General features: G+C 39.7%; 1 protein-coding gene across 2 annotated transcripts in view; it reads right to left on the bottom strand.

The window, feature by feature from the left end:
• Positions 1–4,030: 4,030 nt before the first annotated feature.
• znf704 (zinc finger protein 704) overlaps positions 4,031–16,788 on the bottom strand; it is a 209,421-nt gene continuing 196,663 nt past the window's right edge. For both annotated transcript variants that reach the window (XM_059983553.1, XM_059983548.1), the window contains 2 exons: positions 15,712–15,809; positions 4,031–11,886 (listed from right to left, as the gene is read on the bottom strand). In XM_059983553.1, coding sequence (XP_059839536.1) covers positions 11,775–11,886; positions 15,712–15,809 — 210 coding nt within the window. In that variant the 3' untranslated portion in view covers positions 4,031–11,774. The remainder of the gene's footprint in view (positions 11,887–15,711; positions 15,810–16,788) is intronic.

Raw genomic sequence — 16,788 nt, forward strand, 5'->3', positions numbered from 1 at the left:
GGCTACCATAAATATAGCACTGAATAAGGAATGGAGTACTGGTGAAGCAACAGATTTAAAAATCAGCCACAAAAGATTTTGAACTATTATCAAATTTATTCAATTGCTTAGCAAGTAATTGAATTATTTTAATCATAGTTCAAACCCTTTTACAGCCCATTCTTAGATGACTTAAAAGTGGCAACTAGAGATTGGAAGTTTCTTACACCCCTAATTTTGATAAGTGTCCCACTCAGTAAGGGAATATTGCCGACAAGTGTGAGGTGTTGCACTTTCGGAGGTCAATCCAGGGTGGGACATACAAAGTGAGCGGTAGGGCACTGAGGAGTGCAGTAGAACAGAGGGAGATGGGAACACAGATCCACAACTCCTTGACAGAGGCGGCACTGGTAGATAGGGTCATAAAGAAAGCTTTTGGCACCCTGGCCTTCATAAATCAAAGTATTGAGTACAGGAGTTGGGATGTTTTGTTGAAGTTGTACAAGGTGTTGCAGAGGCCTAATTTAAAGTATTCTGCCCAGTTCTGGTCACCTCACTGCAGGAAAGATTATCAATAAGATTGAAAGAGAGCAGAAAGTATTTACAAGGATGTTGCCAGGATTTGAGGACCTGAGTTATAGGGAATGTAATATAGCAACTGAGATTCAGGCAATTTACCTGTCAGTTAAAATATGCTTTAGTGTTTGCAGCCGAGCTCATTTATGGGCCTTGTATTTGTTGGAATGCCATTCCTCCGTGATGATCTCAGGAATGAAATAAAGCCCTTGGGACAGTATTAACAATTCTCCAATCACGTCTAGTGTGACGTGCCAGGTGATGAAACCTCTCATCTTTAGCCAAAAGTTAAGCAGGCAGGGCTGAACCAGCAGATCTCCCCCATGTATTTTTGGAAAACCTCTACCGTGTTCATCCTTAGCCTCCTTTGTTCTGATTAAGTCTCGCTTCATAAGTGAAATGGTCAGATGCTGGCAATGTCCTGGTGGATCTCCTCTGCATTGCAATTGATTCCATCTTACAGTCCGGGGACCAAACTACACACAGTACTCCAGAAGTGGCCTAACCAATTTTATAAAGTTGTACCATAATCACTTTGCTCTTAATTCCTAGCTATATTCAGGTTATCTCACCCCAAGTACTGCCCTTTTTTTTCTGCTGCCTAGCTCTTCACTGTTATCAATGTACCTCCACGTTGTCTTGTATCTCCTGTCACTTTATACATTGCTTCTGGTATTTAATTTCTGAATGAGACACTGAACCCATGAACACTACCTCACTACTTTTTTATTTCTATTCTTGCACTACTTATTTAATTTACTCCCTGTAATTTACAGTTTTTTAAATTATTCTGTACTACTGCCGCAAAGACACCAAATTTCATGACATGCGCCGGTGATATTAAATCTGATTCTGATGTCAGGGGGATGGTTAAATTTTAAGATTGGCTGCATGTTTAAAAAGTTTTTTGGGCCGAGGAAAGTAATATTAAAACCGCAAGATGCATAATGCTAGTAATAGAACAATTTTTTTTAATAAATTTATACTACAAGCATACAGATAAACAGGTCTGGCAACTTTGAAATACATCCCTTTATAAAAAGACTCATGTGAAACGCTGACTGCATTGGAAGATTTTTATTACATGATACACTATTTACAGTTCTGCAATGGTCATATGTGTAATTAACCAGTGCACACAGTTGTTTTCGTTTCCCTGGCACTGGATTTAAGATCTCCAAAGACAAAGACAAAAATCTTTTCAAAACTCTTACCACTTGTTAAGAGCCAATAGTAATTAGGCCTGGGGTATACAAACTTAGGCAATAGCAACTGTAAAATATCTAGTGAACAAACTCCAGAAATCACAGTGACCAAATTAGCTAATTAACCTCTTCAGGTAGAAAGTACCCAATCAGGAGCCCTAAGCATTACAAAGAATACCTGACTTGCCAGATTTCCAGGTCCAATGAACTTTCAGTCATCCAAAATTGTTGTCTTGTGTGCCACACAAAGAAATTCCTGTGTCAGTAGCTTAATTAACTCTTCCGGTATTGAGAAATGCAACATTTTTTTCACATCCAAAAAAAATACACTGGCCTGGGCAGAAATGCAGTACTTGGCCAGATGAGCCCTAAGTCCCACTGGAACGTACAGCTACTGTGACACAGGTACCAACAACACAGTAGACTAACTGTCTTCTCTGTATGTGGAAACTAACAAGGTGAAATAAAGCATTATATTAAACAGTTAAAGCTTGTTAATAACTAGTACAGAAAATACTATTAACAGTCATCATGAATATCACACTGAACATTGTGAGTCACAACCTTTAATCAATGAAAAACAGGAGTTGCCATCTTCAGGCTTGGAATGTTAATGTTGAGGTGAAATCTTTATCAGTGACTTATTTTAGAAACTTTTTTATATTTATACATAGTATAGGTAATAATATAGCAATAAACTAATCCAAATATGTATTCGGTTTTCTCAGTCATAATTTAGATGGGATGGAGGTGGTTTTGTTCTGGATTTAACTGAGGTGGGTATCTGATATTCACAAAAAAAGCTTCCAAAAAATCTGTCTTTCATCAAAACAGTTTAGTCAGCTCCAATTTCAAGTCTCTAGATTGTTTTTTTTTGTGTGAGACAAGGTGGGAAGTGACACATAAAAGAAACCCCTGAGGAAAGAAACAAAATGCATAAGACCATAAGAATTAGGCCATTCAGCCCATCGAGTCTGCTTCACCATCCTATCATGGCTGATTTATTATCCCTATTCAAACACAGTGCCACTATTCATGCCAAGGGATATTATTTTTCAGTAAACCTTGATTGTACAATATAATAAAAAATAAACATAAGTCTTTGATGCCACCTCTCATCAGAGTGGAGTCATGCATCTGGAAACTGGGGTAAACTAGACCCTAACATTAACTGAGGCAAATGATCCTACCCTCATCCAATTAATGATCAGGATGAGCAGCTATGGCTGGATTTGCTTTCCCCTTGCCCAGGCAAATTGAAACCAATTGCAATATAACTTAGATAATTTGGAATATTAGGAGCATTCATTGTCCAGACCATTGAAGGTTACTCCCAAAAACGAGGAAAGAGCATCAGGGCAGGAGCTGGAAATCAGGACCCCAGTGGACCAACAGGAATACAGGAACCAGGATCCTCATGTACCAATGGGAACACAGGAACTGGGGTCTGGTGTACCAATGGGAGTACTGGAACCAGGACCTTGTAAGGTGATGCCAAACCTTTGGCATTTCTGAACAATCAGATAGTGGACTTGAGGAGTTTTGCTGTCTGTCTGAAGGGCCTCGGCCTCAAAACATTGACTACTTATTTCATTCCATTGATGTTGCCTGACCTGCTGAGTTCCTCCAGCATCTTGTATATGTTACACTGGATCCTGAAACATTTGTTTTATTGAGGTATCTTATCCAGCGTAACGTTTATTACAGAGTTTTGTGAATCTGTTAGTTACTTGTTCAGAATGTTTTACCTTTTACATTTTGCTGTGGACTTCCTTTATTTAGAGAGGGACTTGAGTCACTAGGTAATCATACCACCGGGGAGCGACAAGGTGCTCAAATAAATCTTTTTTGCTCCATTGTTTTTCCCAAATAAATCAAGATACTATTTATCACCTGATAAAGTTTGCACCTCAAGGAGATCCGATATGTTTGGCAATCAGGCAGATTTGTATCGAGGAATGTTTTACTCATTATTAGTGTAGTCAGACTGCAGTATAACAGACAAAATTACAAGATGCATAGCTTGCTGTTTTATTACATTCAATCAACCATTTCAAGCAGGGATGTTTGCATATACGACAACTGCACATATCAGTAACACCTTTATCGGCCATAAAGGATGCTTCAATCTGGAAAGGAATTCACAAATGAAGTAGCATAATATCAGAAAGGAATTGAGGAAATATATGAAATTCTGCCGAACACTTGAACACTATCAGAGATCAATCAACATATAGAATAAATCAGAAGAAAGTAGAAACAAGCAGATAGTGAGTGAGTGAGTGAGTGAGAGAGAGAGAGAGAGAGAGAGAGAGAGAGAGAGAGAGAGAGAGAGAGCGAGAGGGGGAAGAGAGTGAGAGAGAAAGAAAGAAGGAATGAGAGGGAGTGAGATAAAGATAGAATTAGATAGATCACATAAGAAGGCAAAAAAAGAAAGGTTAACCAAATTGACAGCAACTTTTTGGGTCAAAATATCTTTTTCTTCACTTTTATGTGACAATGGTTCTAAACATTTCAATTTGCCTCATTGAATGCAAGATAGAGTGTGCAGTTGTGACGTGTCTGAATCTCCTACAAATAACAAACAATGATACTGCACGTTCTCCTGAGTAAATCCTACTAGTCCAAACATAAGAAAATTTGTTATGGCTTGATAAAAGTCCTGTCCAACATTTTCTGCCACTTAACAAACCTGTGAAAACAGCACTCCCAAGGTTTTATCTTCTCTCTGGCAAGTAATGTTGGTCTACATATTGGCAAATACAATGTCCTTTGGTAGAAAACAACATTCGTTAAACTTGGAAACACTCATACAAATGTTTATGAATATCATTTGAAATAGTTCACTTCTTTAAAAACTATTTTGCCATGTGCTGCCTGTGGCAACTGTAGTTTGTGTCTATCAGCACCAGGAAATCATCTGATGAAATTCGTAAATCTTGATTTCATTCGAGAATTTATATTGTAGTCACATTTCAGCCAAACTATTAAAAGTCTTGTCTAACAGATACAGAAATAATTTCACAGTAAGTCATGTTGCCAAATTTCCACTATTTGATTAAACGATATTAATTTATGGCCAACAGAAAATCTGCAGATGCTGGAAGTCTAAGCAACACACACAAAATGCTGGGGAAACTCAGCAGGCCAGGCAGCATCTGTGGAAGAGAGTAAACAGTCGACATTTTAGGCCGAGACCGAACTAAAAAAGTAAATAAAAAGAAAAGCCAAAGTAAGAAGGTGGGTGGGGGGCATCGGAGGAAGAAATACAAAGTAGTAGGTGATAAGTGACACCGGGAGAGGGAGGGGTAAGTAAAGAGCTGGGAAGTCCATTGGTGAAAGAGATAAAAGGCTGAAGAAGGGGGAATCTGATAAGAGAGGACAGAGGCCATGATCGAAAGGGAATGGGGGCGGAGCATCAGTGGGAGGTGATGGGCAGGTAAAGAAATAAAGTGAGAGAGGGAAATGGGATTGGGGAATGGTGAGGAGGGTTGCATTACTGGAAGTTCCGGAAATCGATGTTCATGCAATCAGGTTGAGGCTACCCAGATGGAATATAAGGTGTTGTTCCTCCAGCTTCATCACGACAGTAGGGGACCACGGACTGACATGTTGGAATGGGAATCGGAAGTGGAATTAAAATGGGTGGCTGCTGGGAGATCCCACTTTTCCTGGTGGATGGAGTGTAGGTGCTCGGTGAAGCAGCCTCCCAATCTACGCCGGATCTCACCGATATACAGGAGGTCACACCTGGAGCACCGGACACCGTATGTGACCCCAACAGGCTCACAGGTGAAATGTTGCCTCACCTGGAAGGACTTTGGAGCCCTGAATGGTAGTGAGGGAGGAGGTGTAGGGGCAGGTGTTCCACTTGCAAGGATAAATGCCAGGAGGGAGATCAGTGGGGAGGGACGAATAAACAAGAGAGTTGTGTAGGGAGCGATCCTTGCAGAAAGCAGAAATTGGGGGGTGGGGGGGTGAGGGACAGATGTACTTGGTGGTGGGATCCCGTTAGAGAATTATGTGCCGGACGCAGAGGCTGGTGAGGTGGTAGGCGAGGACAAGAGGAACCCTGTCCCTGGTGGGATGGCGGGAGGACGGGGTGAGGGTAGACATGCGCGCAATGGAAGAGATGCAGTTGAGAGCAGCATTGATGGTGGAGAAAGGGAAGCCCTTTTCTTTGAAGAAGGACATCTCCTTAACTTATGGTCTTCAGGGTAGAAACAGTTTTCTATAATGTACAGGCAAATTGATTTTCTAATACAAATTGGATTTAATTAAGTTTTTTTTATTCCTCAAGGTGGCTTGTAGTGCATCAGGTGGCAACCTTGCCACTTCTTTAGCATTTTGTCTGCTTTTTACGAGGCCGAGTTGCTAGCTCGACGCTCAACCCAGCACGGATGGAAAGTGAGCAAAGAGCCAGCTGGATTCGAACCCGACCACTTGCTTCGAAGTCTGGGGCGGATGCCACACCACCAGCCGGCTTTAATTAAATTACTTTGGATTAACGGTAAACTATAGATCGTCACAAAACTCTTCACATATTTGATACGTATGCAAATCTTTCTATAACCCTTCACACTTAATTCAAACTTTAACAATGATTTTTACATATTCTTACTGTACTGCATGTTAAGCACCCTTTTGCTGTAAGTTTCAGAAGGATTTCAACAGTCAATTTCTCAAGGAGTCATCAGTAGAGAGGAGAATGTGCTCGGTAACACAGCAGTGTACAGAAAAGTCAATGCTGGAAGCAGAAAAGATCCAAGATGAGGTGGGATGAGCAACACCTTATATTTCGTCTGGATACCCTGATGGCATGAATATCAATTTCTCCTTCTGGTGAACAAGATCCCCCAATCCCCCCTCCTCTATTCCCCACTCCGGCTTCTTACTACTTCTCCCCTGTCTATTTCTTTCCCTTGGGGTCCTCTCCTCCTTCCTTTACAATTGTCCACTCTCCTCTCCTATCAGATTCTATCCTCACTAGCCCCTGATCTTTCCCACCCACCCGACTTTGCCTTCTAGCTAGCCTCCTTCCCCTCCCACCACCGTTTAATTCAGGCATCTCCCCACTTCCCTCTCAGTCCTGAAGAAGGTTCGCGGCCCGAAACGTCGACTGTTGACTTTTTTCCATAGATGCTGCCTGGCCTGCTGAGTCCCTCCAGCATTCTGTGTGTCTGTTGCTTAGGACTTCCCGCATCTGCAGATGTTGTCACATTTGAAAAGACCAAGTGATATACTTGGAACCGTGGTGTGTCGTGCAACTAGCAACAAGGTTTGAAATGTGACAGGAAGGTCATTAAACAGCAGTGCAAAACACTAGGGCTAAACGACTGAGGATGTTGCACGAATTATAAGAATCATTAGATTTGGAGGCAAAACTGGAATGTTGAATGAACTGGAATGTAGGCTGTTGATTGGTATAGATAAATGTCATGAGAGAGAATGGAAAATTATGTACGCAATATTACAAAAATGTTAAGAACTGCTTTATATTTAATCAAATGCAAAGCAGTTCCTAACATTATTTTTTTTTTGACAGCATTGCTCACATAATGTGGCATTTCTTTGGTAAGAAAGCTAAATTACCCCTCTAGTTAAACAAGCACAAGTATAAATGATCCATGTTATGTGACAGTATATTGTTAAATACCATGTGATTTGATTTCCCAAGAACAATAAGATTTTCCTTTTGTCATTTAAAGTACCTGAATAGAGATTGAGAGTAATGAAACTGCTTTGACATCACTGAATATTCCTGTGTTGTATGGTTTTCAGTTTACTAGTCTACTTTTGTGCAATTATTCATGAAATATTTTTCCCAACATCCTTTAAGATTAGTTTTTCTTTAACACATAGTTTGATGTGACAGCCAATGGAGATAAAAGAGACCAGGATTTAGAAAGAAGCAGATGTTTCAATTCTCCACAGTTGAACTACACATCTACGTAAGTAATTTAACCTCAGATTTTGGTCATGGATATGAGGTGTTTATAAATCACAATTGCTTTCTTGAGATTCAAATAAGATAATTAAGTAGCAAATTAATCTCTGAGTGCAGAGTGGAAAAACAGAGGAAAAATTCTGGGCACTTACGCCAGGATAGCTTCAGTTAGATAGCCTGAAGAGATTTACTTTGGCTGAATTACCTACGTTATTGCAAAAAGTTTGAACAATGTTTATTTTATTTTATTTAGAAATGTGGTGTGGAACAGGCCTTCCTGGCCCAGCAACCCACTGATTTACTTACTTACCGCCCATTAACCCCGCTGGCGTTTAGGGCAGCAATGAAGGTCCTCCATCTCTGGCGGTGTTCGGAGCATCTCTCATCGGGCTGTAGATTTAACCTTAGCCTAATCGTGGGTAAATTTACGATGACCAATTAACCTACTAATCGATACGTCTTTGGACTGTGGGAGGAAACCAGAGTACATGGAGGAAACCCACGTGCACATGGGAAGAACAGATAAACTTCCTTACGGAGGACCCTGGAACTGAACTCTGAACTCTATTACCCCGACTTGTAATAATGTCGTACTAATTGCTACGCTACCATGGCTATGTACGTATTGCATGCAGTTGGAATATTAGAATATTTTGATTATGAAAAAAACAAAAACATCGGATCTATTCAAGGAAATCATGGACTCTGAGGCAAAAAGTTTACGTGCATTTAGTACTATTTAGAGCAGCTGCTCCCAATCTTTTTACGCCATGGACCCTACCGTTAACCAAGGGGTCTGTGGACCCCAGGCTGCAAACCCCTGATTTAGAGTGATGCATGACGGAAGGAGTTAGTGTGAAGTTAAATACCAACAGGAACGTGTTGGGGAGAATGGCCAGTTTTTATTACAGAAATATTGTATAGTGTAAAGATGTTTAGTTTTAGCTGGGAAATAATTACTGTCAAATCTGCTAGACAAGAAGAATAAAAGTGTGGCCTTGGTTGATTTTAAAACCCAGGAAAATTAGCACCTTGCACTTTAGATGTTTTAGCTCAGTGAAGATAGCACAATGTGACTTAATACAATAAAATGCAGCAGCACCTCTGGCTCAATAGGGAATAAGAGCATTCCTATAATTTAGGAAAGCAAATGCCACTTGGGCAACCAATTAGGATAACACAAAGCAAGTTTTCAATATAGTCACAATAGGCATTTTATATACACACACAAATATATATATTTATAAAGTAGGGATGTGCAAACACCCTAACATTTGCTTTTTTTTTCTAAAAATGTCCATCAAACTTCATAATGTTTAATGAACAGGTACTACCTACTTTCTTATGTCCTTAAGTGCATCATTCAGAAATATTGTCACATTTGGTTTAGCAGTGCAAACTAGTCTATGGGAATTGTCACTGGTGGCTATAAAATGCATATTCAGGATTGACTGATTCCATCATATAAGTTACGAACATTGCCAAAATTCACAATCACTATGTATGGTTCCTCAGTCCTCAAATCCATATTTTGTAATGCACAACTTTTATATACAGTAATTTTCACAAAATAAATTTCCTGAACAAATTGTGCTTTATAATTAGTCCAAATCTTGGCAGAAACATAGTGCTTAAAGGGCAAGAACTGCGAATAATGATGTGTGCTCCAAAGCCAAGAGAGTCTTACTTGTGTTCCTGTGGTGAACTACATATACCTATCTGGACACGCCTCCCCCCCTCCCACCCCCCACTGACTGCTCCTGTTGCTCTTGTCCACAGACCCCGGTATAAAGGCGATTGGAGCCACAGCCCCTCCCTCAGTCTCCAGGATGTTTTGTGATGGTCACTTGCTGCTTGTGCTTTCTTCCAGCCAATAAAAGCCTACCTTAACTCAACTCAAGTCTCTGAGAGTTATTGATGGTGCATCAGTTCCAACTGAGTGATGCTTTTGACACTAGAAAGTGCATTTTGACTACTGCTTTGAAATAAATGGGCACCACTATTGCACCTTTTTTTGATTAAAAATATTCTTATTATCTAAAACATGCTTGTGTGATTTAGATATTATTGTTACTAGTCAGAATTATTTTCCCTGTTCTATTTTACAAGCTGAAATAACAACAGTTGGACAACATGCCTGCCTTAGGAACAACCTATCTCAGAATTCCTGATGATTTCAATAAACTGTCATTTCACAAGAATAAAATGAAAAGCTATTGAAGTTGGCTGAGGCTTTCCTTGTAACTGGTTTGTAAATAAGTTTTCCAATGCACTTAATGGAGTAACAGTAACAGAGCAGAAATGCCCCAAGGAAAACTGAACCCCGAAACACTCTGCCACAACCTAGATATCCGAGATGGTTTCAAATGAATAATCTCCGCAAATCATCAGAAAGGAAAGGCAAGCTTGTCCCCTGGACTTTCCAGAATTACAGACTATACATTTTAAATAGTTTTACAAGCTGATAATGATAATGACTTCTAATATTGTCAGGAATTGCTGTAACACTGAGGAACATATTAAAAAAAACAGTTGAGCTCATGCAGTGTCTTGCAATGGCAACTTTATTTGGATGGACCTAATGAAAAATGGATATACTAATTGGTAATCATTTCATGTTCCCACAAGGAAAATGGTTTCAGTTGTTCTGTAAGCACTTAAATGGCTTAAACAGATTAAGTTAGTGGTAAGCATCATATACTTACTGTTTTATTAGCCAAGAGAAACATCAGCAATTTATGGGTAATTTTCAGCCTCATGGCCCTCCTGGAAATCTAATGGTGTGGTTAACCACTTGTTAAAGGATCTACTCAATTTTCACTCCATTAATTTCAGGCATGTTCTTCAATAGGTTGAGCTTTCAACCCACCTCCTTGGTGCTGCTGACAGTGAACACACACATCAAGATTCTGCCCTATGTTAAGTGCGTTGCCTGCCACATTAAAAATGTGTTGTGCAAGTTTGCTAAGTCAGAAGAGGACTGGAGCCAACATGACAAAATTTAAACAAACCCTGGCACCCTCCAGTGGTAACGATAAACAAAACTGGCATCAATTCAATTGCACATTCCTTGTTCAATAACCAGTTCAATGCACATCCCTAACAAGTCCACTAGTTTGTCAATCAGAACTTTGTAACATTTGTTACATATTTTTTTGCAAATATAAAAAACAAAGGTTCCTAGCCGATGTTCCACAAGGCCTTCTTATTGTTGCAGCAGAACCAGTTTTGCTTTCATAAAAGTTTATCACACCAGTAGGAAGAAATAATTTCGTCCTCCATTCCGCGGGACCCTGATCGTGCACGTCCCTTAACTTCCCAGAAAATAAGACATACTGTACATTGCAATATCTTCAAATAGGATGCAGTACTCCACGTGTTCACCTACGTCTAACTAGCTTATGTGAAGAAAATATAAGAAACACCAGCAGAAGGTAATTAGATTTTGTTTTTACCAGAGTAGTGAAATATCAAACTTGGTATCACGTAGAGTGATTAGAGCAACTTTAAGAGGGAAGGTAGATAAGTGCATGAGGGTGAAGTACAGAGGAATGTTAATAGAATAAGATCAAGTACTGTAAGATGTGAGAAGGTTTGTGCTATAAAATCTTAAAGGAATTGCATGTAATACTGCTTAGAAGAACAGTGAAGTCATGACAGAAATATAAACCATGTGAGTGTTTCACTTTGTCAACAAAGTGTTCAAAGCCGTCAGGCTTCCTGAGAAGCCTCCATGACCAAACAAAAATCTGCAGCACAATATACTTCAATATCTGGTCAGTCATACTTCAAGCCAATAAAAAAGCATTTGCTACCGAATCGCCTCATCACTCCTCTTGCTTACAGCAAGATTCCCGGGTGAAGCATCTTCCGTCACAAAGATGTGAGTAAGCTTTATTCTGCTCAGTTCCACATAGGCTTCTCTTAAGTGCATCTTGTTTGATATGAGTGTTGCTGCTACAGTTATAAATTTATTTTAAAAAAACGTTTAGTGCTTCAAAAAAAAAACATTCTTAGTAGCTGCCCAAACAAAAAAATTCTTCTCAAAGGCCTTTCACAACTCGCCTCTAATCAATAAACCTCTGGCATGCTTTCTTCCAACGACAGGCAGTGCACCACATGTCTCGGTTTTCCATCCCATATACTTTCCGGCATTTCTTTCCTTCTCCACGGATTTTTCTGGGAGTGAAAGAAACAAAATTTACCTTGGTGCTTTTAGAACTTGCTCTCCTTTCAGTATGGCACGTATAATGAAAAACATGAGAACCATTGCCACTATAACTAATGACCATCTAATCAAGATACGCTTTCTCAAATCACTCACTGTAGAAAACCACATTAGGCTGCTTCATCCGTGGATTATTAATTACTAAGGTAAAAAATTCTGTTGTTTCTCATTAATAGATTCACCTCATATTTTATTTGCTTGACTTAGCTGAATAATTAATTTCCAGTTGAAGTTAATTACATTTGCTTATATGGTATTAATCACTGCACTTCAACAAATTGCAAAGGATTATTTTGGTGCAGTAAGCTACCAAAAATAGGCGGAAAAGTGGAAGGACAATTGCTTATGATCCTTAAATGATCTGGCTTCTGAAGTTGTTACAGCTGGGGGTGGTAATGGAGACAAGCTCCCACTGCCTATTAAATGCTCCCAATGGCGTGCGCCGCAAATAGCCTCTGACAACCAAGTCCAACTGGCCTTCACATGTGGCTTAGTTACTAAGCCCGGTGGAACTGTTTCTACTGACAGGAGAAGGGTCGAAGGTAGGTTACTGGCACCTTAACATCAGTTGCTTCGGGCAGATGGGGCTTGTCAGCTTGGTTGGCAGCTCATAGGGAAGGCTTCGGGAGTAAACCCTGAGGAAAGATCCAGAGCTCTACTCCCTAAGGCAGTCTTGCACTGAGTGCAACTCCTGCAATGCTGCTGGTGTCAAACTGTTTCAGTCTCTGCCATTCCTTCGGGCTCATCAGCTGTGTGGAGATGTTACACGTGCAACATCTTGCTCTCCATATCATAGTGCCCCAGCTTGTGTATCTAGACAGTTAGAATGCTACATCTATGGTCGACGTTGACCAATGGAGGCCTCAGATTTGTATGTAACGTTCTATCAACTGTAGGCTACTCAACATCTTATTTTAACATCACTTGCTGGGAAATTCAGAAATGTGCACAAAGCCAAAGGTATACTGTGTTACTGGGAAGGCCTTGTAGTTGGAAAAGCTGTCCTCCACCACTGACCAATGTACAAGGGAATCAGAGAATTGACTTAGCCAGGATGGGGATAGTAAGGTACGAGGTCAAGGCTGGAGATTGTTAGGGAGGTCAGGGTGAGTTGCAAGGTGCCTGTGATTAATAATGGGCTGAAATGCAAGGAAGCTGTTGCGTGGGTGGATTGCTGGGCAGGGAATGGCTTTGGTCAAGTTACTGGATTCGGAATGGGAGAGTTTGGGAAGGAACAGGAAAAGTACATTCTTCAAAGGAGATCAACTGAGGTTGCTTTATAGAACTGAATTCCGTGGGCTCGAACATACTCAGCAAGGTACCCTTGAAGTGACGATGAAACAGGCATGATATAAGCAGAAAAGACTGCTTCTGCATGAGGGGATGGCAGTCAAAGCAATATAAGCTTAGATATAACAATGCCTCAACGCACTTCTCTCTTCCCTGTAGAATTGCAGGTTTGATGTACAAAGGAATGGGGAGAAAAAAAACTGCAGAATGCAGTGAGTCTCAGCATTTCTTTTAAATCCCATTTTTCATTAAAACTGAATCACATAACTCACAAAGTTACCAAGCCACATAATCAAATTTTTGGTGCAGCTTTTAATAATAAATGTCCAGAATTATACAGTATTGTGCAAAAGCCTTGAGCACATGTAAAAAAAAATTCTGTACAGCGAAGATGCCTTCAAAAATAATGAAATGAAAAGTTTCTAAATGTTAGAAAAAAAACATAAGGAGCTGTAAACAGCATAAATCTACATCAAATCAATATCAGATGTGACCACCCTTTTCCTTTAAAGCTGCATCAATTCTTTAAGGTTGACTGTTGTGCAGTTTTATAAGAAAATTGGCTGTTATTGTTCTAAGCATTTTGGTGAATTTGACACAGTTCTTCTGCAGACTTTTACTGTCTCTCCGGGTAGTCCCAGACAGCCTTGATGTAGTTGAGATCAGAACTCCTTGTTCTTCTTTTCACTGAAGACAGTTCTTTGTGACCTTGGCCGTGAGCTTGAGGTTATTGTCCTGCTGCAGGATGAAGATGGGACTGGTGAGACTCCTCCCCGTTGGTACCGTGCGATGGATGTGAATCTGCTTGTACCTCTCAGCATTGAGGATTCCATTAACTTTGACCAGATCACCAACTCCATTTGCAGAATTGCAGCTCCAAACCTGCAGGGAGCCTCTACCATGCTTCACTGTGGGTTGAAGTTATTTATCCATGTTGCACTCTCTAGCTCCTCTACAAACTGCCTCCTGTTTAAGCCAAAAATTTCTAATTTTGACTCAGCAGTCAAAATGTTTCTTTGTGCTTCTTCAGAAGAGCTTGGACCACACATCTTGAAACTCCAGTCTGCTGCAAAATCTCTGCTTCGGAGAGACCTTTGCTGATGCAGGATGGCCACCTTGTATCTTGTTCCCATGTTCACTCTTGCCATGGTGTAAGAATTGATGATTTTAAGGTTAAACGGTCACGTCTGCCACACCCTCACCTTTCAGGTTGGTTGTGCTTTGCCTAGTTTGAATCCTTCGAAACCCATTGCTGTTTCAGTTAAATCAGTTTAGTTCATTCAACTCACTATATCATTGATCATTAGCACCAGTTGTTATATTTGTTTAATCATCCACTGAGCAATATACCTACAAAGTAATTAAGTTTTTTTATTTGAAAAGTGGTCTATCACTTAAAAAGTTACTTACTTTTATGAAGTACAAAAATTTCTCTTTAACATTTAATTTTTTGGGTATCAAAAATATGTTCTTTTCTACTGACACTAATGCAGAAGATAAAATATAAATATCAAAACTAAGTCTATATAAAAAATCTAGGGTGCCCAACAACTTTTGCACAGTACGGTATACCAATAAAAATATTTCTCAATTCAAACAAGAAATGACACATTATTAAAAACATGTAATACCCTGAACAAAAGGTCACATTTTATTCTGTCTCTAGCACCTTTGTTTTATGAGTAAGTATTTTGGATCAACTATAATTGTAGTGTTCTCGTGCAGGGTGTAGAAACTCTGAACTAACACCAAGTTAAACCGAAGTCAATGAGGACACGATCGTAGTAAGATTAACCGTTTACTGTTCACTCTTCCACATTAACATATGGTGAAAACTGTTGATAAAACAATACAAAATATATACAGTATTTGTTTCCTTCTTGGCATCATATTTACATCATAAATACTTGTAAAAGTAAAACTACAACAAACTATATTAAAGTCCCATTAAAGTACAACATACAGTCAGAATCTACCTACGCCATCAACAGCTTTAAATACATTTCAACACAAACTTTCCAGCAACGCTTTTAATAGCACAAGAAAATAAACTTTATCAACCGTCATTTCTTTTAACAGAATCAGCGTTAACATTTTTACTTCAGCATATTGACTGTCATATGACTTATGGCATTGCTTCTATGATGTTTCTTAGTGCATAGGAATGGAACTTTTCTCACGTTGATCTTGCACACACAAACCCCCGCCTTCCCGTTTCTCCAAACCGGTATTTACCCACAAGACGCGGCGAAACCGGGTGTGACATCATCAGATGCCGCGATACATCACAGACAATGAATTTACCTTTCAACAACTACAATGTAGTTATCAACCTTTAACTAGAAAATAGTTACAAAACGAATTACTGAAGTGAAAATGTAATAAAGCTAAACAAATGAATTAAGGGCAACACAATAATGAAAGAAATGTGTTTTGAAGGCTTTGACGACGTATTGCCGATTGACAGTGAGCAATGTATACCATACCTTGCTCCAAGCACAGGTCTTGGTGGAGAGGAAAGTGAAGAGATGGGCTGCTGTCGCTGTTCTCCAGCATTCACAGAATGACTATGGGTTGGCGAAACCTAGCAAAACAAAGACAAGTTTCCATCAGTCCCACTGACTTTCGACTCCATTGGCAAGTGAGCACTTATTTAGCAATCCCGCTTTATATTAGATAGAAAGCCTGTAAAATGAAGCACGCATTACACACTGATGACTTAGGGTGTTCAAGATAAAAATTCTTTTAGAAATGTAGTGACACTTTCTGCCATATGTTCATCAAAAGACTAGATATCCTCCAAGAAAATATAAATAAATAAACCTTCTTTCTGGGTCACAAAACACTGCAGCACAGAACCCAGTTTCTTTGGCCCATCCAGTCCGTGCTGAACCATTAGTCTGTCTCGTCCCATCGACCTGCACCCGGATAATAGCCCCTCCTGTCCATGTACCCGTCAAAATCTCTCTTAAGTGTTAAAATCGACACCACAGTGACCACCTCCGGATGCAGCTTGTTCCATACTCTCACCACCCTCTCTCTGAGTGAAGAGGTTCCGCTTCTCCTTCCCCTTAAATATTCCACCTTTCACTCTAACCCCATGAGCTCTAGCTCTCGTCTCACCCAACCTCAGTGGAAAAAGCCTGCTTGTATTTACCCTATCTATACCCCTCATAATTTTGTAATCCTCTATTAAATCCCCCCTCAGTCTTTTACATTCTAGGGAATAAAGTCCTAAACTATTCAACCTTTCTCTGTAACTCAGGTCCTGGCAACATCCTTGTAAATTTTCTCTGGGCTCTTTCAGTCTTATTTACACCTTTCCTGTAGATACTTCACAGGTGTATGTCCTTTGAAGGAACCCATTATTGGAGAGTTTTGAAAATAATTCAGTACGAATATGTATTTTGATAGCCAGAGCCCATCAATTTCAACGACTATAAATTCTAACTGTATAAAAAGCACACTTTGCATGTTAAGTCAGAGTTTCAAATTGTATAGTCCAGAATCTACTAACAAGAGTCACCGAAAAGCCACACAGTATCAAACTTGGAGAGTGGTTC

This window comes from Hypanus sabinus, chromosome 1 (genome assembly GCF_030144855.1).
Source record: "Hypanus sabinus isolate sHypSab1 chromosome 1, sHypSab1.hap1, whole genome shotgun sequence".
Lineage (NCBI taxonomy): Eukaryota > Metazoa > Chordata > Chondrichthyes > Myliobatiformes > Dasyatidae > Hypanus > Hypanus sabinus.